The sequence below is a fragment of the Hypanus sabinus genome, chromosome 5 (genome assembly GCF_030144855.1).
Source record: "Hypanus sabinus isolate sHypSab1 chromosome 5, sHypSab1.hap1, whole genome shotgun sequence".
Classification (NCBI taxonomy): domain Eukaryota; kingdom Metazoa; phylum Chordata; class Chondrichthyes; order Myliobatiformes; family Dasyatidae; genus Hypanus; species Hypanus sabinus.
Genome location: NC_082710.1, coordinates 129,528,172 through 129,552,179, shown reverse-complemented (window position 1 = coordinate 129,552,179; position 24,008 = coordinate 129,528,172). Strand labels below are relative to the sequence as shown.

Genomic DNA, 24,008 nt, shown 5'->3' with positions numbered 1-24,008 from the left:
CACTGCAATTTGCCTTTCGCCTCAATAGGTCTACAGAGATTCAATCTCACTGGCTTGCCATTTTGCCTTCAATCACGTGGACAATAGTAACACCTATATCAGAGCTCAGCATTCAACACAAACATACCTTCAGTCCTAATCAACAAGCTCCAGAGCCCGGGCCCCCTGTACCTCCCTCTGCACATGGATCCTTGACTTTCTCCCAAAGGGAACCACAGTCTGGACAGATTCAAAATAAAGTCTCCTCAACACTGACATCAATACTACTGCACCTCAAGGATGCATGCATAGCCCACTGCTCTATTCTCTCTACACCCACAATTACTTTACATTACTTTATTGTCACCAAACAATTGATACTAGAGCATACAATCATCACAGCGATATCTGATTCTGCGCTTTGCACTCCCTGAAGTACAAATCGAAGTAAATATAATAAAAATTTAAATTATAAATCATAATTAGAAAATAGAAAAGGGAAAGTAAGGTAGTGCAAGTCAGGTCCAGATATTTGGAAGGTACGGCCCAGATCTGGATCAGGATCCGTTCAGCAATCTTATCACAGTTGGAAAGAAACTGTTCCCAAATCTGGCCATATGTATCTTCAAGCTCCTGAACCTTCTCCCGGAGGGAAGAGGGACGAAAAATGTGTTGGCTGGGTGGGTTGTGTCCTTGATTATCTTGGCAGCACTGCTCCGACAGCGTACAGTGTAAAGTGAGTCCAAGGACGGAAGATTGGTTTGTTTGATGTGCTGGTCTATGTTCACAATCTTTTGCAGCTTCTTCCAGGCTTGGACAGGACGACGTCCATACCAGGTTGTGATGCACCCCAGAAGAATGCTTTCTATGGTGCATCTATAAAAATTAGTGAGAGTTTTAGGGGACAGGCCAAATTTCTTCAGCTTTCTCAGGAAGTAAAGGTGCTGGTGGGCCTTCTTGGCAGTGGACTCTGCTTGGTTAGACCAAGTCAGGTCACTTGTGGTATTCACCCCGAGGAACTTAAAGCTTTTGACCTGTTCCACCTGCGCACCACTGATGTAGTGGGGTCGTGCAGTCTGCTACTCCTTCTGAAGTCAACAACCAATTCCTTCGTCTTGCTGAGTTGAAGGATAGGTTATTGCCTTCGCACCACGCCACTAGGTTCTTAATTTCCTCTCTGTACTCAGATTCATCATTACCCAAGATACGGCCTACAATTGTGGTGTTATCAGCAAATATATTGAGTCTAATGGAAACTTGGCTACACAATCATGGGTGCACAGTGAGTACAGCAGGGGGCTGAGTACACAGCCTTGTGGGGCACGCAGTGTGCTCAGAGTGATTGTAGAGGAGAATGTGTCCCCAATTTTTACAGCCTGGGTCCTGTCCGTGAAAGTTGAAGATCCAGCTGCAGATCTGAGTGCTAAGACCCAGGTTCCCGAGCTTAGGGATCAGTTTATGGCTTGAACTGTGGCTCAAATGCCATCGATAAATTTGCCAACGACACAACTATTGTTGGCAGAATTTCAGATGGCAAAGAGGAGGCATATAGGAGTGAGAGTGATTTTCCACTCAATGTCAGTAAAACCAAAGAACAGATTGTGGACTTCAGGAAGGGGAAGTCAAGAAAACACACAGCAGTTCTTATCAAGGGATTAGCAGGAGAAAGAGTGAGCAGTTTGAAGTTCCTGGGTGTCTGAAGATCTATCCTGGGTCCAAGATTTTGACGGAATTACAAAGAAGCAATGACAGCTGCTATATTTCACTAAGAGTTTAGGGAGACTTAGTTATGTCACCAATGACGCTTGCAAATTTCTATATATGTACAGTGGAGAGAATTGTAACCAGTTACATCATTGTATGGTACGGAGGAACAATTATACAGGGTCGGAAAAAGCTGTAGAAACTTGTGAACTCAGCCAGCTCTGTCAGCATCAAGGACACCTTCAAAAGGCGATGCCACCAAAACGAGGTATCCATCATTAAGGACCTCATCATCCCAAACATGCACACGCCCTCTTCTCATTGCTGCCATCAGCAAGGAGGTACAGGAGCCTGAAAGACACGTTCAATGTTTCAGGGACAGCTTCTTCCCCTCCACCTTCAGAATTCTGAATGGACAGTGAACCCATGAATAGCACCTCACAGTATTTTTTTCATGTATCTTTGCATTTAATAAGTATCTATATCGTAATTAATGGATTATTTTTATGTATTGTAAAGTACTGCCACCACGAATTTCACAGAGATATTAAATCTGACTCTGAATTAGCTGCCACATTTCCTGTACCAATAACAACACTTCAATGACAGTGAATCATTTATAAAAACCTATGCCTGCCAGAGCCCCTTGCAAGTGCAAATTTTTTAATTATAAATATACAATCTTAATGACCCTGCAGGCTATACATCTCTTATAATTAAAATTCACAACTCAAGAGTACATAGAAAAAAGGTGACAACAACTGGTCTTGGAACTGAAACATTAACTTTGTGGTTCCTCCCAGAAGAGATCACTGATTTCTTGAGTTTAATAAGATAGTCAATTTTTATTAAAATTGGTTAGCTTGTTACCTTTCTTCAAGGCATGACCAGACCTTCATTCAGTTTACTTCTGATAGTTCAACCATAAGAATGTTTCAGAAAAACTGAAGAATTGAACCTCAAAATGTACAGGGACAATAAGAACCATACTGGCAAATTTAAGTCTGCTTACTTCAAAATGAAGAATGAATCTAGTTGTTGAGGCCAATTTGGCAGATAGTGGATTTCTGGTGTAGTTGATGTATCACAAAGTCTGAAATATGCACATTGAATTTAAAGCAAACAAGGGCCAAGGGTAGCAGCTAGAAAGGAAGGATAGAAGGGAACAATAACTTAATAGATCACTACATGGCTATGTACCACACAGGATTAGATGTCAAGGAAAATATTTAATAGAATTTCATCATCTCCAAAAGGTTACTAACCTGAAACATTGATCACATCTCTCCCCACAAATGCTGTTCAACCTATGGAATGTTTTAAACATTTTGTGTTGCTTCCCTCTAATGGAAAATTACTTAACTGCTTTTTTTTGTGATCACTGACAGTTGTATTGAACTTTAGTAGCCTGATGCCCACAGACATCACAGAGGAAATCAAATTTAGGACTGCAGGAGGGGCTGAATTGGAAAGGTGTTCTGTGTAAGACAAATTAAGTAATCAAACCATAAGCCGTTACCATTATAAAGATTGCTTAGGGAAATGAAGGGGTAGCAGTTGTGACAGGTCATGAGCTTGAAGGGTGCCATAGGAAAATATGTGACTAAGTGACTTAAAACTCAAGCAGGTTCCTGGCAACTGGCTACAAACTCACAGGGAGGTGCACTAGTTTGAGCAGCCAAAGCAAACAGCAACCTTCATGCATTTTAAATTATATGGATTTGTTTGAGAGACAATGAATGATTTGATTTGAAGATTATGTCCACTGAAGTTAGATTGCCCGGATATTTTTATGAATAAAGTTTATTTTACTTTTGAAGTAAAACCTGTACAAAAAAATCCAAATGCATGGTGGCAGAACAAATACGGATATGCACAATTGCATCCAATTTCTCCTGTATCCAATCTCTATGAGCACAGAAAGTGGTTTATCCATACAAGCACAATTCACGAGAGGAAATGCCCTGTCAAATTTCTGGAATACAGCATAATACATAAGGGACAACCCAATTTGGTAATAACAACCTTTTAATGGGAAATATTGATTTTCATGTGTATGGTGTTGGAAAAGGTAAAATTTACAAGTGTATCTCTACTTCCTGAAATTCCTACTCTGCAATGTAAAAGTAGTTACAGCCCTGCTAAACTCACTGCAGATGCCATACTAAGAATACCTCAAAATATTAGACTTTTGAAGGCATGTAACAATGCATTAAAATATCTACTCATATACTTGTTTTAGATTATACTGTTGCATATATTTTTATACTCTCTGCTTAAACTACTGGAGGAAGGAAGCAGAAGCAGGAATCAGAACTTTTTTTTATCCCTTACATATAACATTCTAATAAAGTACAAAATGGAGAAACTACACATTCAATGCTCAGCAGTCATGCAGCCTTATTGCAGAGAAAAACTAGGGGAAATGTTTCTAGTGAATAAAGCGATAAAAAAGTAGCAATTTGAACTTTCTCCTCCACAGATCTTGTTTACTCAGTTGAACACTTCTGATATTCATTTAGCATTTTTAAATTAATTTAGCCTTCTCTAAAATCACTGGGGCAATGGAAATGTTTGACAAAGGAAAATAATTATTTAACCATTATCACTGGTCCCAGATGCTCAATTAACAACTTTAACCCTGTACAGTCATAATAAAAAAGACATATTTTGATCAACATTTTATCTTTATACCACAAGCAATCAACTATAAGTCACCTTTTACGTTAAAAAATGCAAAGTAGTCATAACCTGCAAATGCAGTCAATATTTATAAAAAAACTAAGACTAAACTTGCCAACTATAAACATGTGATCCATAATTTAAATTTCATTATCAATCTTAATTTTCAAAGAAAACACTTTTGATGCATTATAGCTGATAAAAAAGGCATTTTCAAATAAGCATCGATTGTAATCACACAGTGCTGTGAACACAAAGAATAGTCAACATAAGACACTCAACAAAACTAATACACCTGTGCTTCCAGTTAAGGGACCACGTTCCCATAGTTGAGAAACTTGAAAACTATTGACAGGTCGTTGAACTGTTCTCGAATTCTCCGAAATACGTTAAGCTAGCTTTCTTCAGACCAACCCAATTTAAGTTTCAGTACAGAATTTGTCAGGATCCTCCCAAATCCTGAAATTCATGGTCAGATCAACGTAGAGGGAGAGAAAAAAAAAGTGTTTCTTCTTCAGCAACATCACGGATCTGTTAACCAGTTCTCTTGAGGAAGTTGGGGGGTAGTTTTATCGTTCATGATAGCAAACTATTGTACTTACATGGGTTCGAGGGTCTTGGTGAGCCAAGTCTTGAGTGCATCAAGGTTTTCTATCATCATTGTGCTCGATCCTGTGGAGAGGGGTGGGGGGAGGAGGGGTAAACAGTAGCTGAGGGAACCTCACCAGAGAATGACGGGGGGAGGGGAGAGGGGAAGGGGCAGAGGAGTGTCCTACAATGAAGGAGCCGGGGTTGTTTATTTTGAGCCCCCCCTATTACAGGGGGAAAGGGGAGTGGGGTGTCAGAGGTCGAACATCCAGAGGAACCTGCGGCTACAAACAAACAGTCGCCGTCGGGGCAACAAACTCAACGTGTCCACACGCCGCCGCCACCGCACGCAGGGCCTCCGAGAGCAATTTAAAATTAGGAAACGTTCCTCGCACGCGGACAGTGTACAGGAGTAGGAGGTAGGGGGGGTTGGTTCAAAACGCACGGCGTGTATCACCAGCCGGATCAAAGGCGCCAGATTAAAACTAACATCTCTGCTTTCACCCGCTCTCGGTCGCTCTTCGCTAGTTTATTCAGAAAATGGCGACTCCCCCACTCTCGCCACCCCGTCGCCGGATCCGCGGTTATCGCGAGATTTCGTGCAAGGGAGAAAAGGGGCGTGGCTACATTGTCTCGAATTGACACCAGTTTCATTCTCCCAAACCTGAACCCCAAATGCAGTCATATTTTTATATAGTGACCATTAGATTGTGTCCACTCACGCCATTATCTTAAAAAAAACTTCCTTCATACTGAAAAATAATATTGTTCTTTTTTTCCCTGTAACTGTAACTTTTTTTCGTGCATTCTGTTATTGCGGTTCGACCTCAATTCACAGTTGTATTGCAATGATCTGTATGGATAACATGTAAAACAAAGTCTTTCACTGTACGTCACAATAATAAACCAATATAATACATTTATTTGCATGATTCCATTGCCACTTGGTCAGCCTTCTGTTGTTTAAGCAGCTTCAACATCAGATTCCTCCCCTTTATTTCTAGTAGCAGAAGACTGGTCTGTTGTCCTTCCCAACTAAGCCCTTGCATTGGCTGAAGGAAGCTTTAGTGCATCTTTTAGCATGTACTTTTTCAAACTGGAATGTGTCAGTTAACAGTATTCCCTTTCAGTTGCATGCATTCAGATAAAGACCATTCAATATGGTCAGTTACTGCTTTCTCTGCTGATTTTACTTGGGCACATTGTCTGCACTCTCTCCCTCTCTGATCAACTCCAGCTCTTGTTGCCCTTTTCACGAATTACCATGCTATATATAAACTTGGAGTCACAGTTATACGGCATGGAAAGGGGCTGTTTGGCCTACATCATCCATGCTGAATAAGCCATCCTTGTGGCGCACTGGGTGGCAACTTCACCATTTCTTTAGCATTTGTCTGTTTGTCATGAGGCTGAGTTGCCAGCTCAATGCTCAACCCAGCATAGATGAAAAACATGCAAGGAGCCAGCAGGATTCAAACACAGGACCACTCACCTCGTGTCTGATACGGATGTCACTACACCAGCGACCAGCTAAGTCATCCACTGAGCTAGTCCAATTTGCACATGTTTGGTCCATATCCCTCTTAACCTTTCCTATCCAATTATACTGAGTTTAAAAAGATAATCACAGATTGTCTTTAAGTGCTCTAATTGTACCCATCTTTCTTCTTCTGGAGCAGACCAAGGAAGGAGGGTCTGGAGGTGGTGTGAAAGCACACACTATAATCCACTCTAACACTTGTAGGCCGGGTTTCCTGTCAATACTGCTCTGCAATGTTCACTTCCTGTAAAACAAACTGGGTTACCTTCATCTGCAACTGACCCAGCGTGAGTCAAGGAACTGCTATGTGCTTAATCTTGTACAGCATGGCTCCAGGACAACATTCCATGCATCATCAAGCTTCAGGCCATGCTACTCAGAACCTGTACTAATATTACTTTGTGAATGTATTTTGCTTTATCATAAGTATATGTATTGTATCATAACTATATGTGCTGTCTGTGACTATACAGTATGTACTGTGTTTTACACCTTGGAGCCAGAGGAGTGATGTTTCATTTAGTTGGATACATCTGAATGGCCGAATGACAATAAACTTGAACATCCTGCTACTGATGCCAATAACCTTAAAACACCTCTCCCCTGCTATCAGCTTATTAGTTTCATGAATGAGTAAAAATGGAAATATTTCACATAAGCAAACCCTATCTTTTGCTAGTAGTTTAAGTATAGTGCTTATGATATTAGAGTCTTCCCTCTAAATCTCCCTCCCCCCCACCTGATCCATCAAATGGCAAAATAGACAGTTGGGATTGGGCTGGAGAATTATTATTTTTCTGGCAGCTTAACTTTCTTAGGCTTACTGTCTATTTATATAATCACCTACACAAATGTGATTGTTCAGTGGTTTCAGATTACTCTATTTTTCTTGAAACTTCTTGGATTTAGCACCATGTTTTGCATTACTTAAATCTGGCTAACTGTTGAAATTGGTTTGATTGGCTAACTGTTATCTGTTGAAATTACAATGGAATTCTCCGTTATATGCAGCATTGAGTAAGAAGACCACACCACCTTTGTCTTCCTCTCCTGCTCTTTTTACTTTGTTTTTCTCTGTTTCTCTAAGCTTCTTCAGTTCTGCCTTTGCCCTTGTAACACTTACTAAGACAATCACAAGCAAAAACTTTATGCCTCATGCTTAACTTCTGAAATCACAAAACCATCAAGATCCAACAGATTGGAAAATAATTCTCTGGATGCTCTAGCCATGTAATGTCTCCGCTCAATGATTGTTTCATACAATAATCCCACATAGGTTCAGGTTCTTTTACTGGAGTTACAATTCAGTTCTAATTGAGATTTTAAGAATTAAAAATAGTTTTATTTGTCGCATGTACATAGAATCATTGAAACATTGAATGTGTTGTCTGTGTAGAATCAGATCAGTGAGAATTATGTCGGGACAGTCCACTGTTCCAGCACCAACATGGCATGTCCACAACTCCCTGACTGTAAGTATACATCTTTGGAACATGGAAGGAAACCCATGTGGTCTCAAGGAGAACTAGAACTCTTTATAGGTAGTGGTGGGAATCAAACCCTGATCTTACAGCCGGTGCTGTGAAGCACTATGCTACTGTACTGTCCTATCTCAAGATCATAATATCTAACAAATATCACTGAATGGTGAAGAGGAGCCAAGGATCTCACTGAATTATCCTCCTCTTTGCCAGGATTACCTAAGGGTGCTACAGTCTCTTCATTACTGACATAAACAACATGTAAACGGATGAATTACAGAAAGCAGGAGAACACAAAAAAGTGTTATAACTTCGCTTCTCCAATTTCATTCCATTTTAAAGCTTACCAATGCCTCTACCTATTCAGGAGGCTAAAGAAATTTGGCATGGTTTCACTGACCCTTATTAGTTCTATAGAGAGCATCGTAAATGGATGATTCATGGCTTGGTTTTGCAATTGCTCTGCCCCCTTACTGCAAGAAACTGCAGAGGGTTGTGCACACAGTTCAGCACATCATGGAAACTGGTCTTGTCTCCATAGACTCTATCCATACCTGCTGCCTCAGTAAATCAGCCAGCATGATCAAAGACATTGCCCATGTGGACGTTCTCTCTTCTCCCCCTCCCATTAGGCAGGAAGATATAAAAAACCTGAAAGCACATACCAACAGGTTCAAATACAGCTTCTACCTTACTGTTATAAGAATATTGAATTGTTCCCTATTATGATAATGATTCTTGACTTCACAAACTACCTTGTTAGGTTCATGCCTCTTCACGTTTATCTGCACCACACTTTGTCGGTAGCTGTTGCATTTTATTCTGCATAGTTATTGTCTTAACTTGTCCTACCACAGAGCACCATGTAATGATGCGATGTGTATATATTGTCTGCAAGGCAAGATTTTCACTGTACCTTAGTGCATGTGACAATAGTAAACCAATTCCAATTTTATATTAGTTAAATGAGTGGTTATGGATTTCAAGACCTTTAGTATAGTTGTTATATATGCCAACACACATTATTCTTTCTTCTAAGGCAATCTGTAAGGATTGATGACACTTGCTTGATCTCCATTTCTAAAGGTTCTGAGGTACAGAAGCTACTCTTGATGGCATCAATGTGAGAACAGCAGTTTAACTACAGGTAGATATAAACACATGAATTAGTAGTGTAAATTTGCCCAGGAGAACTACTCCATCCATCAATGTAACCTCAACTCTACATTCTCATCATTCCTCAGTAACCATGCATTACCTTACTTGCCAAGAATCTATCAACCTCTCCCTTTTGAATAAAACCAAGAGACAGATGGTGGAATGGGCAGTCAGCAGCTTTGGGAACTTCCTCCTCCATTAATGCTGAGTGCTCCTGATGAATGGACTCAGTCCTTAATGTGATTCTGAACATTCTTCCTGTTGTGTCTGTACAACTACATTTCAAATAAATAAAGGCACAAATTCGGAGGAGAAGTTAATGTGCATATTCACTTTGCAGAGAGAGCAACAAATCAATGAGCATGCACAAGTTATCAGTCAATAATTGCATTAAAAGAAGTGGATCCATACATTACACCTCATCCATTTTAAGTAGTGGTCAGTCAGGGATTCTCAACATTTAGGTGGAGAAGTTGCATTTTTTCCAAAGGAAGCTTTGAGAGTGTATGTTTTGGAAGTTTGGAGCAAATCAAGTGAAGGCTTATCCCTTGGAACTGTCGGTAAAACTCAAGTTATCTTAAGAAAGATACTGACTTTTTAAAAAATATATCCTGGCAGTAGATCTGAAGGATTTTCTAAAGGTGGTTCGTGTATCTTTCCAGCATGTTGTGGTGCCAGGTACAGGTAGTCTATGACGCAGAAGTGTACATATTTCAAAGATCATGGCTGCCCAGTACACCATAAGATTTTGGCTATATTTATGGTCTCAATTTTCACAAACTCTTATCCATTGATGCCAAAGGCTGAGCTGGTATACAGACAACAATGATGCATTTCTTCACTAAAGTTTGTTTTTATTGAAATGAGAACCCTCCACTATCTTCTTGACAACCTTTTAAATTTGAATTAATTAATTCATGGTGTTAAATTTTTCAGACAACAATGCAATTTCAATATAACGAATCTCATTGTCATAAACACAGATGGTAGCATCCATTAGTCCCGTGAGACCATAGATCTGCGCCTGGAATGGTTTCCAGGGTGCAGGCCTGGGCAAGGTTTTATGGAAGACCAGCAGTTGCCCATGCAGCGAGTCTCCCCTCTCCATTACACTGGTGTTTCCAAGGGAAGGGCAAGGGCCGATACAGCTTGCCACCAGAGTCGTCGCATGAGTTGCCAGAGAGAGGTGGAAGGAAATGTCGGACTGCCTTAGGGACTCCAGCTCCGGATTTGTCCTCAGGGTTTACTCCCGAAGCCTTTCCCATGAGTGGGGATGGCCACAAGGCAGTGGAGGTTTGAAATCAGAGTTTTCCCTCTCTTAGGTGGACTGCCTTCCCAGGCTGACGAGCTCCATCTACCCAAATAAACACAGATATACTATGGGTATCATCATGCCTGCCAAGACATGATAATAACACTGAAAACAAAGGTGGCTTATAATATGGGTAGCCAGATTTACTCTGATTCTCACATTATACCAACAATGAACTATGCTGGCAGTTGGTTGGAGAACCGACCAGCTCTTAAAGATTGTTATCAGCCCAAGCATATTCACAGTTTGAATTGACGACCCAGGGAGCTGATGATGCAGCTGCAATTTGAGGGACTTTTGAACTGTAATAGAACCTAAGATCGAAAGAACACCAAATCTTCAGCAGAATGTAGAACTGGAGCAGATTAAAAAGATAATGTGAGTTGAATAATTACATACTGAGATTGGAAGTGAAAAAGGTTCAGGGATACATGATAGATGGTACAGAATTGGACAAAAGATACAGAACTAGATAAAAGACCCATGCATTAGGGTGAAGTGAAATTTATTCAGGATGAAGAGAAAGGAGGCTAGCCAGGTCAAAGATTTGGAGGTTAGTTTGCCCTCTTCAATGCTAAATGATGTCTGCAGTTTTATTGTCTGGTTCCTCAGCAAAGTATATATAACCTACATCTGAAAAGGATTTTTTTTTTTTGCCTTTTTGTTCACCACTAGTCCATGTCAATATTTATTCTTTACTCAACATTGTATTTCTTTCTGGGACTGCCATAACATGAATTTCTGAAGTATGTGCATTGTGTAAGGAACTAACTGTGGGTAACATCTCTTCAGAGTTCAAGAAATCAGGAATCTCATGCAAATCTTGCAAGTTCACTTACCAAGATACATCACACATATATTAACAAGTACAGTGTGTTTATATAGAACTTTATTTTTGTAAAGCGTCTCAAGGTCCTTCACAGGAGTACAGCCTTTGTCTTAGTGTTATTACCCATATTTGAACCAGATGATTTTAATTTCACAAACCATGCTGGAAGCTTGGGCACAAAGTGGAGCATCCAATCAGATATCACAGCCTGGTGCAGCAACTGTGCTACCGTAAACCGTGAAGAATTGCAGAGAATTGTGGACACAGTTCAGTCCCTGACAAAAACCAGCTTTGCCTCTGTGGAATCTGTCTGTACTTCTCACTGCCTCAGGAGATCAGCCAACATAATCAACGACCTCTCCCACCGTGGGCATTATCTCTGCTCCCCGCTTCCATTGGGCAGAAGATACAAAAGCTTGAAAACATGCACCAAAGATAGCTTCTTGAACTCATAATGGTCCTTGCACCTTAGTTGTGTGTGTACTGTACTTTCCCTGGAACTGTAATAATATATTCTGCATTGTGTTGTTGCTTTCCCCTTTGTGCTACCTCAAATGTGCTTGTGTTTTGGAATGATTGGCATGCAAAACAAAGCTTTTCATTGGATTTTGGCACTTGTGGCACTTGTAAACTAATTACATTTACCTGTATCACTATTTCAACATGATACTGACTAAGCACCGCACAACCAAATGGATTTTTCAGAAGAACAGTCTTCTCAAGTAAACGTAAAAGATCTTCTGGCTTATTGTGAAGAGCAGTGTTCTGATCGTTGCATATTCCTCAATCTCTATTCTCAAAAAGAATATTACTTCTTTACTTGCTTGAGCCCTTTGCTCCCAGTGGAGCACAGGCCTTCGATGACCTCCCATCTCCATTGTCCTCCGAAATTGATGGCACGGATGGAGTTTATCAATGCTTCTGCAATCCATTGCATCCACTGTACAGGGGATTGGCCTCTACGGCTTCACCCAGAGCTCTGTTGGCCAGCCCTACCCATTTCCAACTCTCACGATGGGGACATAGGGTCGGACTTTGAGAGGCAAAAAGACTGTCCTTCATTTACAAACACCTAACTTCTGGTCATCATGACAAACAAATGAGTTCCCATTACATTATTAAATTCAAACGTCTAACATAAATACATAAAATCTTCCCCACAAACAGCAGAACCAGTTTCCTCTCTCTCCCCCATTTTTGTAACAGTTCTTTCATATCAGTCTTATGTGATTTTGATGCCTTTCATTACAGTAAAATAGAGATACATTACCATATTGAGTGACTTGTGTGTATTTTCTTACATATGGACAAAAATGCCACATGAGAATCTGTAGAAATTGAGCTTGTTGATTATCCAGCAACAGCTTGCGTTCAGTTGTGGTTCTTGCAGCTGTTTTGAGGAATTTGCAATACACAGAAGAGTGCTTCATTTTCTGCAAAGACATTGAGGCAATAATTTGCCCATGAAAGGAGTCATATAACTTCAAGTCTTTCCTTTCCACATCCCAGGGAAGATTAGAATATAACAACAAACTACTAAATGGCAAAACACACAAAATGCTGCAGGAACTCAGCAGGTCAGGCAACACCTGGGGAAATTAATAAACAGTCAATATTTCGGGCACGAAACATCGACTGTTGATTCATTTCCATAGATGCTGCCTGACCCGCTGAGTTCTTCTAGCATTTTGTATCCTTTGCTTTGGATTTCCAGCATCTGCAGATTTCCTCATGTTTGTAAACAAACTAACAACCCTCTTACACTGCTCCATAAGTAAACAATGCCTGAACCACACATAAATTTGCTTGGAATTAAACAAGTTTTAAATTGTAAAGAAAGCAATGGGACAAAAAAAAACAAAAGGGAAGACTTTTTTCTCTTCTCACTTTATTGTGTTTAATGCATTGTCATTGGCCCAAAATGTCAATTCGATTTCTCCCTGTAATAGAGATACTGTATTATCTGCTAAATTATTTCCCAGAATCTTGTTTTTATTCCACTTTGTTCCCAATTGTTCTCACTTAGAGATTCCAAACTGAATGATCTTGAAAACATTAACTTGAATTTATCTAAATCTTACAAAAACCATGACATTTAACGGTAGTTTCAACAAACTAAATTTTGCATCAGACCACATGAAGAGACATTTGGACTGGCCATCAAAGTCTTGGTCAAACAGTTAAGCTTTCATGTCATATTAAAAGATGCAAAACAATTAGGCAAAAGAATTCCATAGCTCAGTGCAGTTGGAAGTTATTGGTACCAAATTTGGGAAGAAATAAATTAAGAAAGGGCAAGAGGATACGATTTGAATGTATAGATTTTGTAAGGCTGAGAGACGGCAGGTAATTATGCAGATAAAGAACCTTGAAGATACCAAAGGGATTTCAGAGAAGAGGCATTTTAAATTGAGGCATTGCTGGATACAATGTAAACGTAGGTAAGGACACAGATGAACAGACCTACATGAGTATAGACAGCAGAATGATGGATGAGCTTGTAAATGTGGGAGATGGGAAGCCAGCAGCAACTATAAAGGTACCAGCATGATTTAAGCAAAGGCACATGGTAGGAATACAAGAGAATACAAGAAGGATTAGGCCACTTGACCTCTCAAGCCTTTGTTACCATTCAAAATTCCCAGAGCTAATCAACTCTTCTTTTTCCCAGTTCCTCATAACCTCTTTGATCTTCCAAATATATATCTGTCTCCATCTTAAATATATATTAAATTGTCTCACCTCCACCACACTCGTAGGCAAAGTAGAGACTCACTACACTCAGAAGAAATTTCTATGGAATTTATTTATAAATTAACAGCCCCTTGTCTTGTAGCAATGTCCCCTTATTCTTGAGTCTGAAACAAGCAATAGCATTTCAGCACTTGAACATCTATCCTGTCCAACTCCCTTATAATGTTATAGAAACACAGAAAACCTACAGCACAATACTGGCCCTTCAGCCCACAAAGCTGTGTTGAACATGTCCTTACTACAGAAATTACCTAGGGTTACCCATAGCCCTCTATTTTTCTAAGCCCCATGTAACTATCCAAAAGTCTCTTAAAAGACCCTATCGTATCCGCCTCCACCACCGTTACCACAGCCCATTCCACACACTCACCACTACCTGCGTAAAAAACTTACCCCTGACATCTCCTCTGTACCTACTTCCAAGCACCTTAAAACTGTACTCTCTCATGTAAGCCATTTCAGCCCTGTGAAAAAGCCTCTGACTACCCAGATGATCAATGCCTCTCATCATCTTATACACCTCTATCAGGTCACCTCTCATCCTCCATCACTGCAAAGAGAAAAGGCCAAGTTCACTCAACATACTCTCATAAGGCATGCTCCCCAATCCAGGCAACATCCTTGTAAATCTCTTCTGCACCCTTTCTATGGTTTTCACATCTTTCCTATAGTGAGGTGACCAGAATTGAACATAATACTCCAAGTGGGGTCTGATCAGGGCCTGCATCGGTGCAACAATACTTCTCCGCTCTTAAACTCAATCCCCCCGATTGATGAAGGCCAATACACCATATGCTTTCTTAACCACAGAGTCAACCTGTGTAACAGCTTTGAATGTCCTATGGACTCAGACCCCAAGAACCCTCCGATCCTCCAGACCGCCAAGAGCTTTACCATTAATACTATATTCTGCCATCATATTTGACCTACCAAAATGAACCACTTCACACTTATCTGCGTTGAACTCCATCTGCCACTGCTCAGCCCAGTTTTGCATCCTATCAATGTCCTGCTGTAACCTCTGACAGCCCTCCACACTATCCACAACACCTCCAACCTTTGTGTCATCAGTAAATTTACTAACTCATCCTTCCACTTCCTTGTTATATGTTAGAATAAGGTCAGCCCTCATTCTTCTGAACTCCAACCAGGGAGTTCCGACCCAGTTGGAGATGTTTATCCATTCAATCTCTTGTGCCTGCTTTGCCACTCTGATACGTTACCTCATTCTACCTTCCTGGACTAAGCCCCACCCCCATATCTGAAACTCTTATTGTCCAAAAAAAAACACTAACATTTTCTATCTCGACTGTACTGAGTAGCTGAGTCTCCGTAGCTCCACTGGGTAGATAATTCCAAAAGATTTACTATATTCTAGGTCAGGGGTTCCCAACCTGGAGTCCACAGACCCTTCAGTTAATGATAGGGGTCCATGGCATAAAAAAAAGGTTGGGAACTCCTGTCCTAGGTGAATACATTTCTTCTCACCTCAGTTGTGACTAGTTGTTCCCCCTTATTCGAAGAATATGACCTCAGGTTCTAGGCACTCCTGCAGCAGAAACAACACCTCTACCTTTAAGAAATCTGTATGTTTCATCAAGATCGCCTTTCCATATAACAAACCATATAACCATATAACAATCACAGCACGGAAACAGGCCATCTTGGCCCTCCTAGTCCGTGCCGAACCCTTAATCTCACCTAGTCCCACCTACCCGCACTCAGCCCATAACCCTCCACTCCTTTCCTGTCCATATACCTATCCAATTTTACCTTAAATGACACAACTGAACTGGCCTCTACTACTTCTACAGGAAGCTCATTCCACACAGCTATCACTCTTTGAGTAAAGAAATACCCCCTCGTGTTTCCCTTAAACTTCTTCCCCCTAACTCTCAAATCATGTCCTCTAGTTTGAATCTCCCCTACTCTCAATGGAAACAGCCTGTTCACGTCAACTCTATCTATCCCTCTCAAAATTTTAAATACCTCGATCAAATCCCCCCTCAACTTTCTACGCTCCAATGAATAGAGACCTAGCTTGTTCAACCTTTCTCTGTAACTTAATTGCTGAAACCCAGGTAACATCCTAGTAAATCGTCTCTGCACTCTCTCTAATTTATTGATATCTTTCCTACAATTCGGTGACCAGAACTGCACCCAATATTCCAAATTTGGCCTTACCAATGCCTTGTACAACTTTAGCATTACATCCCAACTTCTGTACTCAATGCTTTGCTTTATAAAGGCCAGCGTTCCAAAAGCCCTCTTCACCACCCTATCTACATGAGACTCCACTTTCAGGGAACTATGCACAGTTATTCCTAGATCTCTCTGTTCCTCTGCATTCCTCAATGCCCTACCATTTACTCTGTATGTTCTATTTGGATTATTCCTGCCAAAATGTAGAACCTCACACTTCTCATCATTAAACTCCATCTGCCAACATTCAGCCCATTCTTCTAACCGGCATAAATCTCCCTGCAAGCTTTGAAAATCCACCTCATTATCCACAACACCTCCTACCTTAGTATCATCGGCATACTTACTAATCCAATTTACCACCCCATCATCCAGATCATTTATGTATATTACAAACAACATTGGGCCCAAAACAGATCCCTGAGGCACCCCGCTAGTCACCGGCCTCCATCCCGATAAACAATTATCCACCACTACTCTCTGGCATCTCCCATCTAGCCACTGTTGAATCCATTTTATTACTCCAGCATTAATACCTAACGACTGAAACTTCTTAACTACCCTTCCATGTGGAACTTTGTCAAAGGCTTTGCTGAAGTCCATATAGACTACATCCACTGCCTTACCCTCGTCAACATTCCTCGTAACTTCTTCAAAAAATTCAATAAGGTTTGTCAAACATGACCTTCCACGCACAAATCCATGCTGGCTACTTCTAATCAGATCCCGTCTATCCAGATAATTATAAATACTATCTCTAAGAATACTTTCCATTAATTTACCCACCACTGATGTCAAACTGACAGGTCTATAATTGCTAGGCTTCCTTCTAGAACCCTTTTTAAACAATGGAACCACATGAGCAATACGCCAATCCTCCGGCACAATCCCCGTTTCTAATGACATATTAAAGATCTCCGTCAGAGCTCCTGCTATTTCTACACTTTCTTTTTTTAAAACCCTAGAGAATATAGGCCCAATGTGCTTAGACTCTCCCCATGGAACAAACCAATCCACCAGACCAAGAGATCACTCTGGGAGAGCTTCATTTCACATCCTCTCTCGCAAATATCATAACTCTAAAATCTTCAGATCAAACCTGCACATTGCATTCCTCATATGGTCTAACCAAGGACCCAAACAAATGTGGAAAGATATTTTTGCTCTCTGATCAAACTTACTTATAATAAAGACCATAAACATTCCTATTTGATTCATATCCTGGCAAATTATCATTCAACGATTTGCATAGTACACATGAACACCCAGTTTGCTTTGTAGACATAAGAGACTGAAGATACCAGAGGCTGGAATGAACCACAAAGTGATAGAGGAACACAGCAGCACAGATTACAGAGGGGGAGAACTGCGAGAGGGTGTGACAGAAGTCCCATCAGATGAGAGGAGGAAAATCTCTTCAAAGTTAGCATACCTTGAAGAGGATTTGCAGACTGGCAATAAAATGGAGACATGAGAGATTGCAATATTAGAATCTGGAGCAACAAAGAACTGGAGGAACTCAGCAACAAAAAAATCTACTGAGTTCCTCCAGCGTTTTGTGAGATTCATTTCCATGCCAATCTTTCTCAATTTCTCATTATATATAAAAATTATTATTCTGTTTTCTGCTCAAGTAGATGATGACACATTTTTCCCACATTATATATAATCATGCTAGGTCTCTTTATTCTCTTGACCTGTTCATATCCTTTTGAAGTTTCTCTGTATCCTCTACATAATTCATATTGTATCATCATTGAACTATTTATGTTTAATTGCCTCATCTAAATCAGATTCGAAAAGCGGGCATCCCCCACTCTGATTCTAATAGTCACAGCACAACCTGAAAATGGTTCATTAATAACCCATTTAAACATAAATCAATTGTCAACATGTGTCAGTGTTGTAGTCTACATCTCAAGTATTATAATTTTGTTGAATGGTCTCTTGTGTGGCATCCTAGCTGATACCTTCAGAAAATCTAATTGCACCATGTCGGCTATCTGTTTCTTACAAAACTCCTCAGGTTCATCACATGTGATCTCTACTTGAGACTATTTGTTTCCAAACAACCCTTTCTCACTTAATAACAAATTCTTGCATCTGCGACTAGGTTAAGACAAACTGGATTGTAGTTTACTATTTTTACTCTTTCTGCTTTCTTACACAGTGGGTTACACTTGTTATTTTCCAACCTGTGGAAACTGTTCTGGAAATCCATGGAATTTTAGAGATGACAATCTTGATTCATTGGTCCTATTATAGTTACTATTCTATAGATTTGCTGAGGATGCCCATGAGAAAATGTATCTCAAGGTACTTTTTAAAAAATTTTCTTTAAACTATGAACTTCGTATTTACTGTCCAAAACCTGGGATACAAGTAACTAGGTCCCAGTTAATTATCAGCTCAATTAAGGCCATTAATTCTTTTTTTAAACTAGCACTACTTTCATTTCCTTGTTTCTGATTTATTTCTATGTCCTTTTTGTGAAGTAGACACTAAATATATATTTAATTTCTCTGCCATTTCTTTCTTTCCCAATTTAATTAATGTAATCAAGGAATGTTATTTTGCACTCCAGGATTAAGAGGAGGAAGTGAAGGTTGGCAGGATTTCAATTCCAATTCTAGTGACTGGTAACCTTATAAGTATTTCCCAAGGAGCCAATTTTGAAGAAATTTGAACTAATTCTATCTTTCAGAAAACAAATTTCAGTAGTAGTAGTACGTCAAGTAGTAGTACAAGGTTAATTCCTGGGATGTCCGGACCGTCTTACGCAGAGAGGTTAGAGAGACTGGGCTTGTACATGTTGGAATTGAGGAGATTGAGAGGGGATCTGATTGCAACATATAAGATTATTAAGGGATTGGACAAGATAGAGGCAGGAAATATGTTCCTGATGCTGGGAGAGTCCAGTACCAGAGGGCATGGTTTGAGAATAAGGGGTAGGTCATTTAGGACAGAGTTAAGGAAAAACTTAACTCTCCCAGAGAGTTGTGGGGGTCTGGAATGCACTGCCTCAGAAGGCAGTGGAGGCCAATTCTCTGGATGCTTTCAAGAAGGAGCTAGATAGGTATCTTATGGATAGGGGAATCAAGGGATATGGGGACAAGGCAGGAACCGGGTATTGATAGTAGATGATCAGCCATGATCTTAAAATGGCGGTGCAGGCTCGAAGGGCCGAATGGTCTACTTCTGCACCTATTGTCTATTGTCATGAGATCTTAAAATGTATAGCTTTTTAGTAAGGAAACTGGATTTGATTCATTCAGGGTTACTTGCAAAGAGGATCCTCCCTACCACCAATGTTCCAACTAATTTATTATGACAGCTACATTGACAAACCATTACTCTGAGAAGGAAAATTTTACATGGCCTGAAACCTGTACGGCATATTACATTTAAAAATTCCAACCGTGCGACAATGAAGACTACGTGCACGGGAGCATTTCAGTTACTGCGCAGTCACACACCCACGCAGCTCAGAGGGGACAGTGCCTCTCACCCAAACATGTACATTCCATATCCCATCCGCCTATACCTTACACACTCCAATCCACAATTTAGCTGTTCAGTCACCTCTAGTGATCCAGCCCCATCGTCATGCACTTTATCTTACTATCTCACCCAGCCATTCCACTCCAGCTGGCTACGTCTCCAGAAAGCAGACAATGTCAATATGAGTAACAGAAAGGAATGCAAGATAGAACTTGGCTCTCTCATTGTTCAACCCCCCCCCCCCTCCACTTCCAAAGACAAATCAGTGAAAACTTATCACATCAAATATCCATTTCCCCCATTGTTCATCAAATCCCATCCTTTCCACCAGCACCACACAATTCAATCTGACCACACTAATCCAAAGTACTCTCACTCCATCCCCTCTAATCTCGCTACTACAACAAACCCCAATGGTTTCACCCAACAGAAGCTGCTACATTTCTGGGGGGAAAAAAATTACATTAAACAGAATGAGTGGTGGAATGGATAAGACCTGGCTTATAAGGTCACGCTAACTAATAATAAATGGGAACAAAGTTGAAATGCTACTAACAATCAGCAAGTCGGGCAGCATCTCTGGAAAGAGAAAGTGTTAATGTTTCAAGTTAAGACCTTTTCATCAGAATGCTAAGTGAGAAACTAGTGCAAACTGTTTACCCTGACATTCTCAATTACTGGGCAACACACACAAAATGTTGGAGGAACTCAGCATGGCAGGTAGCATCTATGGAAAGGAATAAACAGTCAATGTTTCAGGCAAAGACCCATCATCAGGACTAGACAAAAAAGATGAGAAATAAGAGTAAGTAGGTGGGGGGGAGGGGAGGGAGGAAGGAACTAGGAAGTTTATTGGTGAAAGGGGTGAAGGGCTGGATAAGAGGGAATCTAATAGGTGAGAGTAGAAGATCATGAAAGAAAGGGCAAGAGGAAGAGCACCAGAGGGAGGTGATGGACAGGTAAGGAAAAAGGCTGGAGAGGGAAACAGGAATGGGCAATTACCAGAAGTTCAAGAAATCGATGTTCATGCCATCATGTTGGGGCTACCCAGATGGGATATCAGGTGCTGCTCCTCTAACCTGAATGTGTCCTCATCACAGCAGTACAGGAGGCCATGGCCTGACATATGGGAATGGGAAGTATAATTGAAATGGGTGGCTACCGGGAAATCCCGCCATTTTTTGGCAGATGGAGGATAGGTGCTTGGTGAAGCAGTCTCCCAATCCACGCCAGGTCTCACTGATATAAAGGAGGCTGCACTGAGAGCCTCTGATAAAGTTGATGACCCCAACAGATTCACAAGTGAAGTGTCACCACACCTGGAAGGACTGTTTGGGCCCTGAATGGCAGTGAGGGAGGAAGTGTAGGGGCAGGTGTGGTCCTGGTTCTGTTTGCAAAGATTAGTGTCAGGAAGGAGATCAGTGGCGAGAGATGAGTGGACAAAGGAGTCGTGAAAGGGTGATCCCTGTGGAAACTGGGGGTGGGGGGGGAAGGGTAGGGAAAGATGTGCTTGGTGCTAGGATCCTGTTGGAGTTGGCAGATATGTCGAATTATATACTGGACACGAAGGCTAATGATGTGGTAGGTGAGGACAGAGAACCCTATTGCTGACATTTCAGTGGAAGGATATAGTGAAGGCAGACATACGCAAAATGAAAGAGATGTGGGTGAGGTCAGCATTGATGGTGGAGGAAGGAAAGCCCCTTTCTTTGAAGTTGGATATGTCATTAGCTCTGGAATGAAAAGCCTCAACCTGTGAGCAGATGTGGCGAAGATGGAGGAACTGAGAGAAGGGGGTGGCATTTTTACAAGTGACATTTGCGGATGACACGAAGCTGGGCGGTGGTGTTAGCTGTGAGGAGGATGCTAAGAGGATGCAGGGTGACTTGGATAGGTTAAGTGAGTGGGCAAATTCATGGCAGATGCAATTTAATGTGAATAAATGTGAGGTTATCCACTTTGGTTGCAAGGACAGGAAAACAGATTATTATCTGAACAGTGGCCAATTAGGAAAAGGGGAGATGCAATGAGACCTGGGTGTCATTGTACACCAGTCATTGAAGGTGGGCATGCAGGTACAGTAGGCGGTGAAAAAGGCAAATGGTATGTTGGCATTCATAGCAAAAGGATTTGAGTACAGGAGCAGGGAGGTTCTACTGCAGTTGTACAAGGCCTTGCTGAGACCGCACCTAGAGTATTGTGTGCAGTTTTGGTCCCCTAATCTGAGGAAAGACATTCTTGCCATAGAGGGAGTACAGAGAAGGTTCACCAGATTGACTCCTGGGATGGCAGGACTTTCATATGAAGAAAGACTGGATTGACTAGGCTTATACTCACTGGAATTTAGAAGATTGAGGGGGGATCTTATTGAAACATATAAAATTCTAAAGGGATTGGACAGGCTAGATGCAGGAAGATTGTTTCCGATGTTGGGGAAGTCCAGAATGAGGGGTCACAGTTTAAGGATTAAGGGGAAGCCTTTTAGGACCGAGATGAGGAAAAATCTCTTCACACAGAGAGTGGTGAATCTGTGGAATTCTCTGCCACAGGAAACAGTTGAGGCCAGTTCATTGGCTATATTTAAGAGGAAGTTAGATATGGCCCTTGTGGCTAAAGGGATCAGGGGGTATGGAGAGAAAGCAGGTACAGGGTTCTGAGTTGAATGATCAGCCATGATCCTACTGAATGGCAGAGCAGGCTCGAAGGGCCGAATGGCCTACTCCTGCACCTATTTTCTATGTTTCTATGACTGGTGGGAACAGGCACAGTCCAAGTAGCTGTGAGAATCATTGGGTTTATAAAAAAAAATTGGTGGATAGGCTATCTCCAGAGATAGAAACAGAGAAATTGAGAAAAGGGAGGGAGGTGTCAAGAATATTTGAGGGTAGGGTGGAAATTGGAGACAAAGTTAATGAAGTCATCGATGTATTGTAGGAAGAGTTGGGGAGTGCTACCGGTGTTGGCCTGTAAAATGGACTGTTCCATGTAGCTGACAAAAAGGTAGGCATAGCTGTGACGTATTTGATTGCCCACAGCTCTACCTTTGGCTTGAAGGAAGTGGGAGGAGCCAAAGGAGAAATTATTGAGAGTGAGGGGTAGTTCCACCAGATGGAGGAGAGTAGTGGTGCAAGGGAATTAATCGGGTCTGTTGTCAAGCAAAAGGAGAGAGCTGTAAGGCCCTCCTAAAGGGGGGATGGAGGTGGACAGGGACTGGACATCTGCAGTGAAAGTAAGATGATCAGAGCCCAGGGAATCTAAAATAATTTAAAAGATCATCTTAAAAGATCTCAAATCTTACAACCCTACAAGATCCTATCAATATCTGTACAATATCCCACTGTCTTACCTTAAGCTCAATCTAACCATCCAACTTGTTTAACACACCCTACATTACTAACCCACAGATCCAATCTCTCTTTTCCATCCAGGTTTATCACCGACCCACTTTTCCATACACACCCTTTCCCATTACACAACCCTCCCCTCTACCACAACCCCTCGGAGCAATCACACTCACACTATTCCATTACACAACCCTCCCCTGTACCACATACACTCCATCCCATTACACAACCCTCCCCTGTACCACATACACTCTATCCCATTACACAACCCTCCCCTGTACCACATACACTCTATCCCATTACTCATCCCCTCCCCTGTACCACGCACACCCTATCCATTACTCCTCACCATACCATGCACACCCTATCAATTACCCGTCCACTGTACCATGCACACCTTATCCATTACCCCTCGCGTACCATGCATACCCTATCTATCCATTACCTCTCCACTGTACCACACACACACTCTATCCCATTATACATCCCCTCCCCGTATTACACACCAATCCTATCCCATATACCTCCCCTGTACCACATACAGACTCTATCCCATTATACATGCCCTATACCATATACACACCGTCTCCCTTTACACATCCCCAGTACCATACACAGCCTATCTCACTACAGATCCTCTCCCCTGAAACACACACACACACTCTCCCACTACACCACATACTACCCCACCCCCACCCAATCACACCTCCTCTCCCCTTTACAACACCCTTCATACCCCGCCCTACCCCATTAATCCTCTTCTACACCAATACATACGCTCCCCATCATCAGCATCCTATTCGGAAAGCTGGCACAGCGCCAGTGCTTTCCGCTGAACTCAGATTTGCTGAGACGTCAGGGCAGGAGCGGCGGTGGGAAGTTCCGAGGAAAGGACGTCACAAAGGCCGGGCCTGCGTCGAGCTCTGTGCGCAGA

The 24,008-nt window shown here is 41.4% G+C and overlaps 1 protein-coding gene and 1 long non-coding RNA gene across 4 annotated transcripts in view; both read right to left on the bottom strand.

Moving 5' to 3' along the window:
* The window catches only part of rbm26 (RNA binding motif protein 26), a 128,142-nt gene extending 122,581 nt beyond the window's left edge, over window positions 1–5,561 (bottom strand). The window contains exons 1-2 of one of the 3 annotated variants that reach the window (XM_059970392.1): window positions 5,444–5,561; window positions 4,968–5,037 (exon numbers count right to left, since the gene is read on the bottom strand). In XM_059970392.1, coding sequence (XP_059826375.1) covers window positions 4,968–5,026 — 59 coding nt within the window. In that variant the 5' untranslated portion in view covers window positions 5,027–5,037; window positions 5,444–5,561. Of the gene's footprint in view, window positions 1–4,967 lie in introns of all 3 variants that reach the window. The other 2 variants (XM_059970394.1, XM_059970395.1) reach the window with 2 other exon arrangements.
* Window positions 5,562–10,007: 4,446 nt separating this feature from the next.
* Window positions 10,008–23,966, bottom strand: LOC132394352 (uncharacterized). The gene is made up of 3 exons (XR_009512284.1): window positions 23,852–23,966; window positions 12,544–12,706; window positions 10,008–10,486 (listed from the first exon to the last, which is right to left on the bottom strand). It is a non-coding gene; the product is annotated as an uncharacterized LOC132394352 (long non-coding RNA).
* Between the last annotated feature and the right edge of the window lie 42 nt (window positions 23,967–24,008).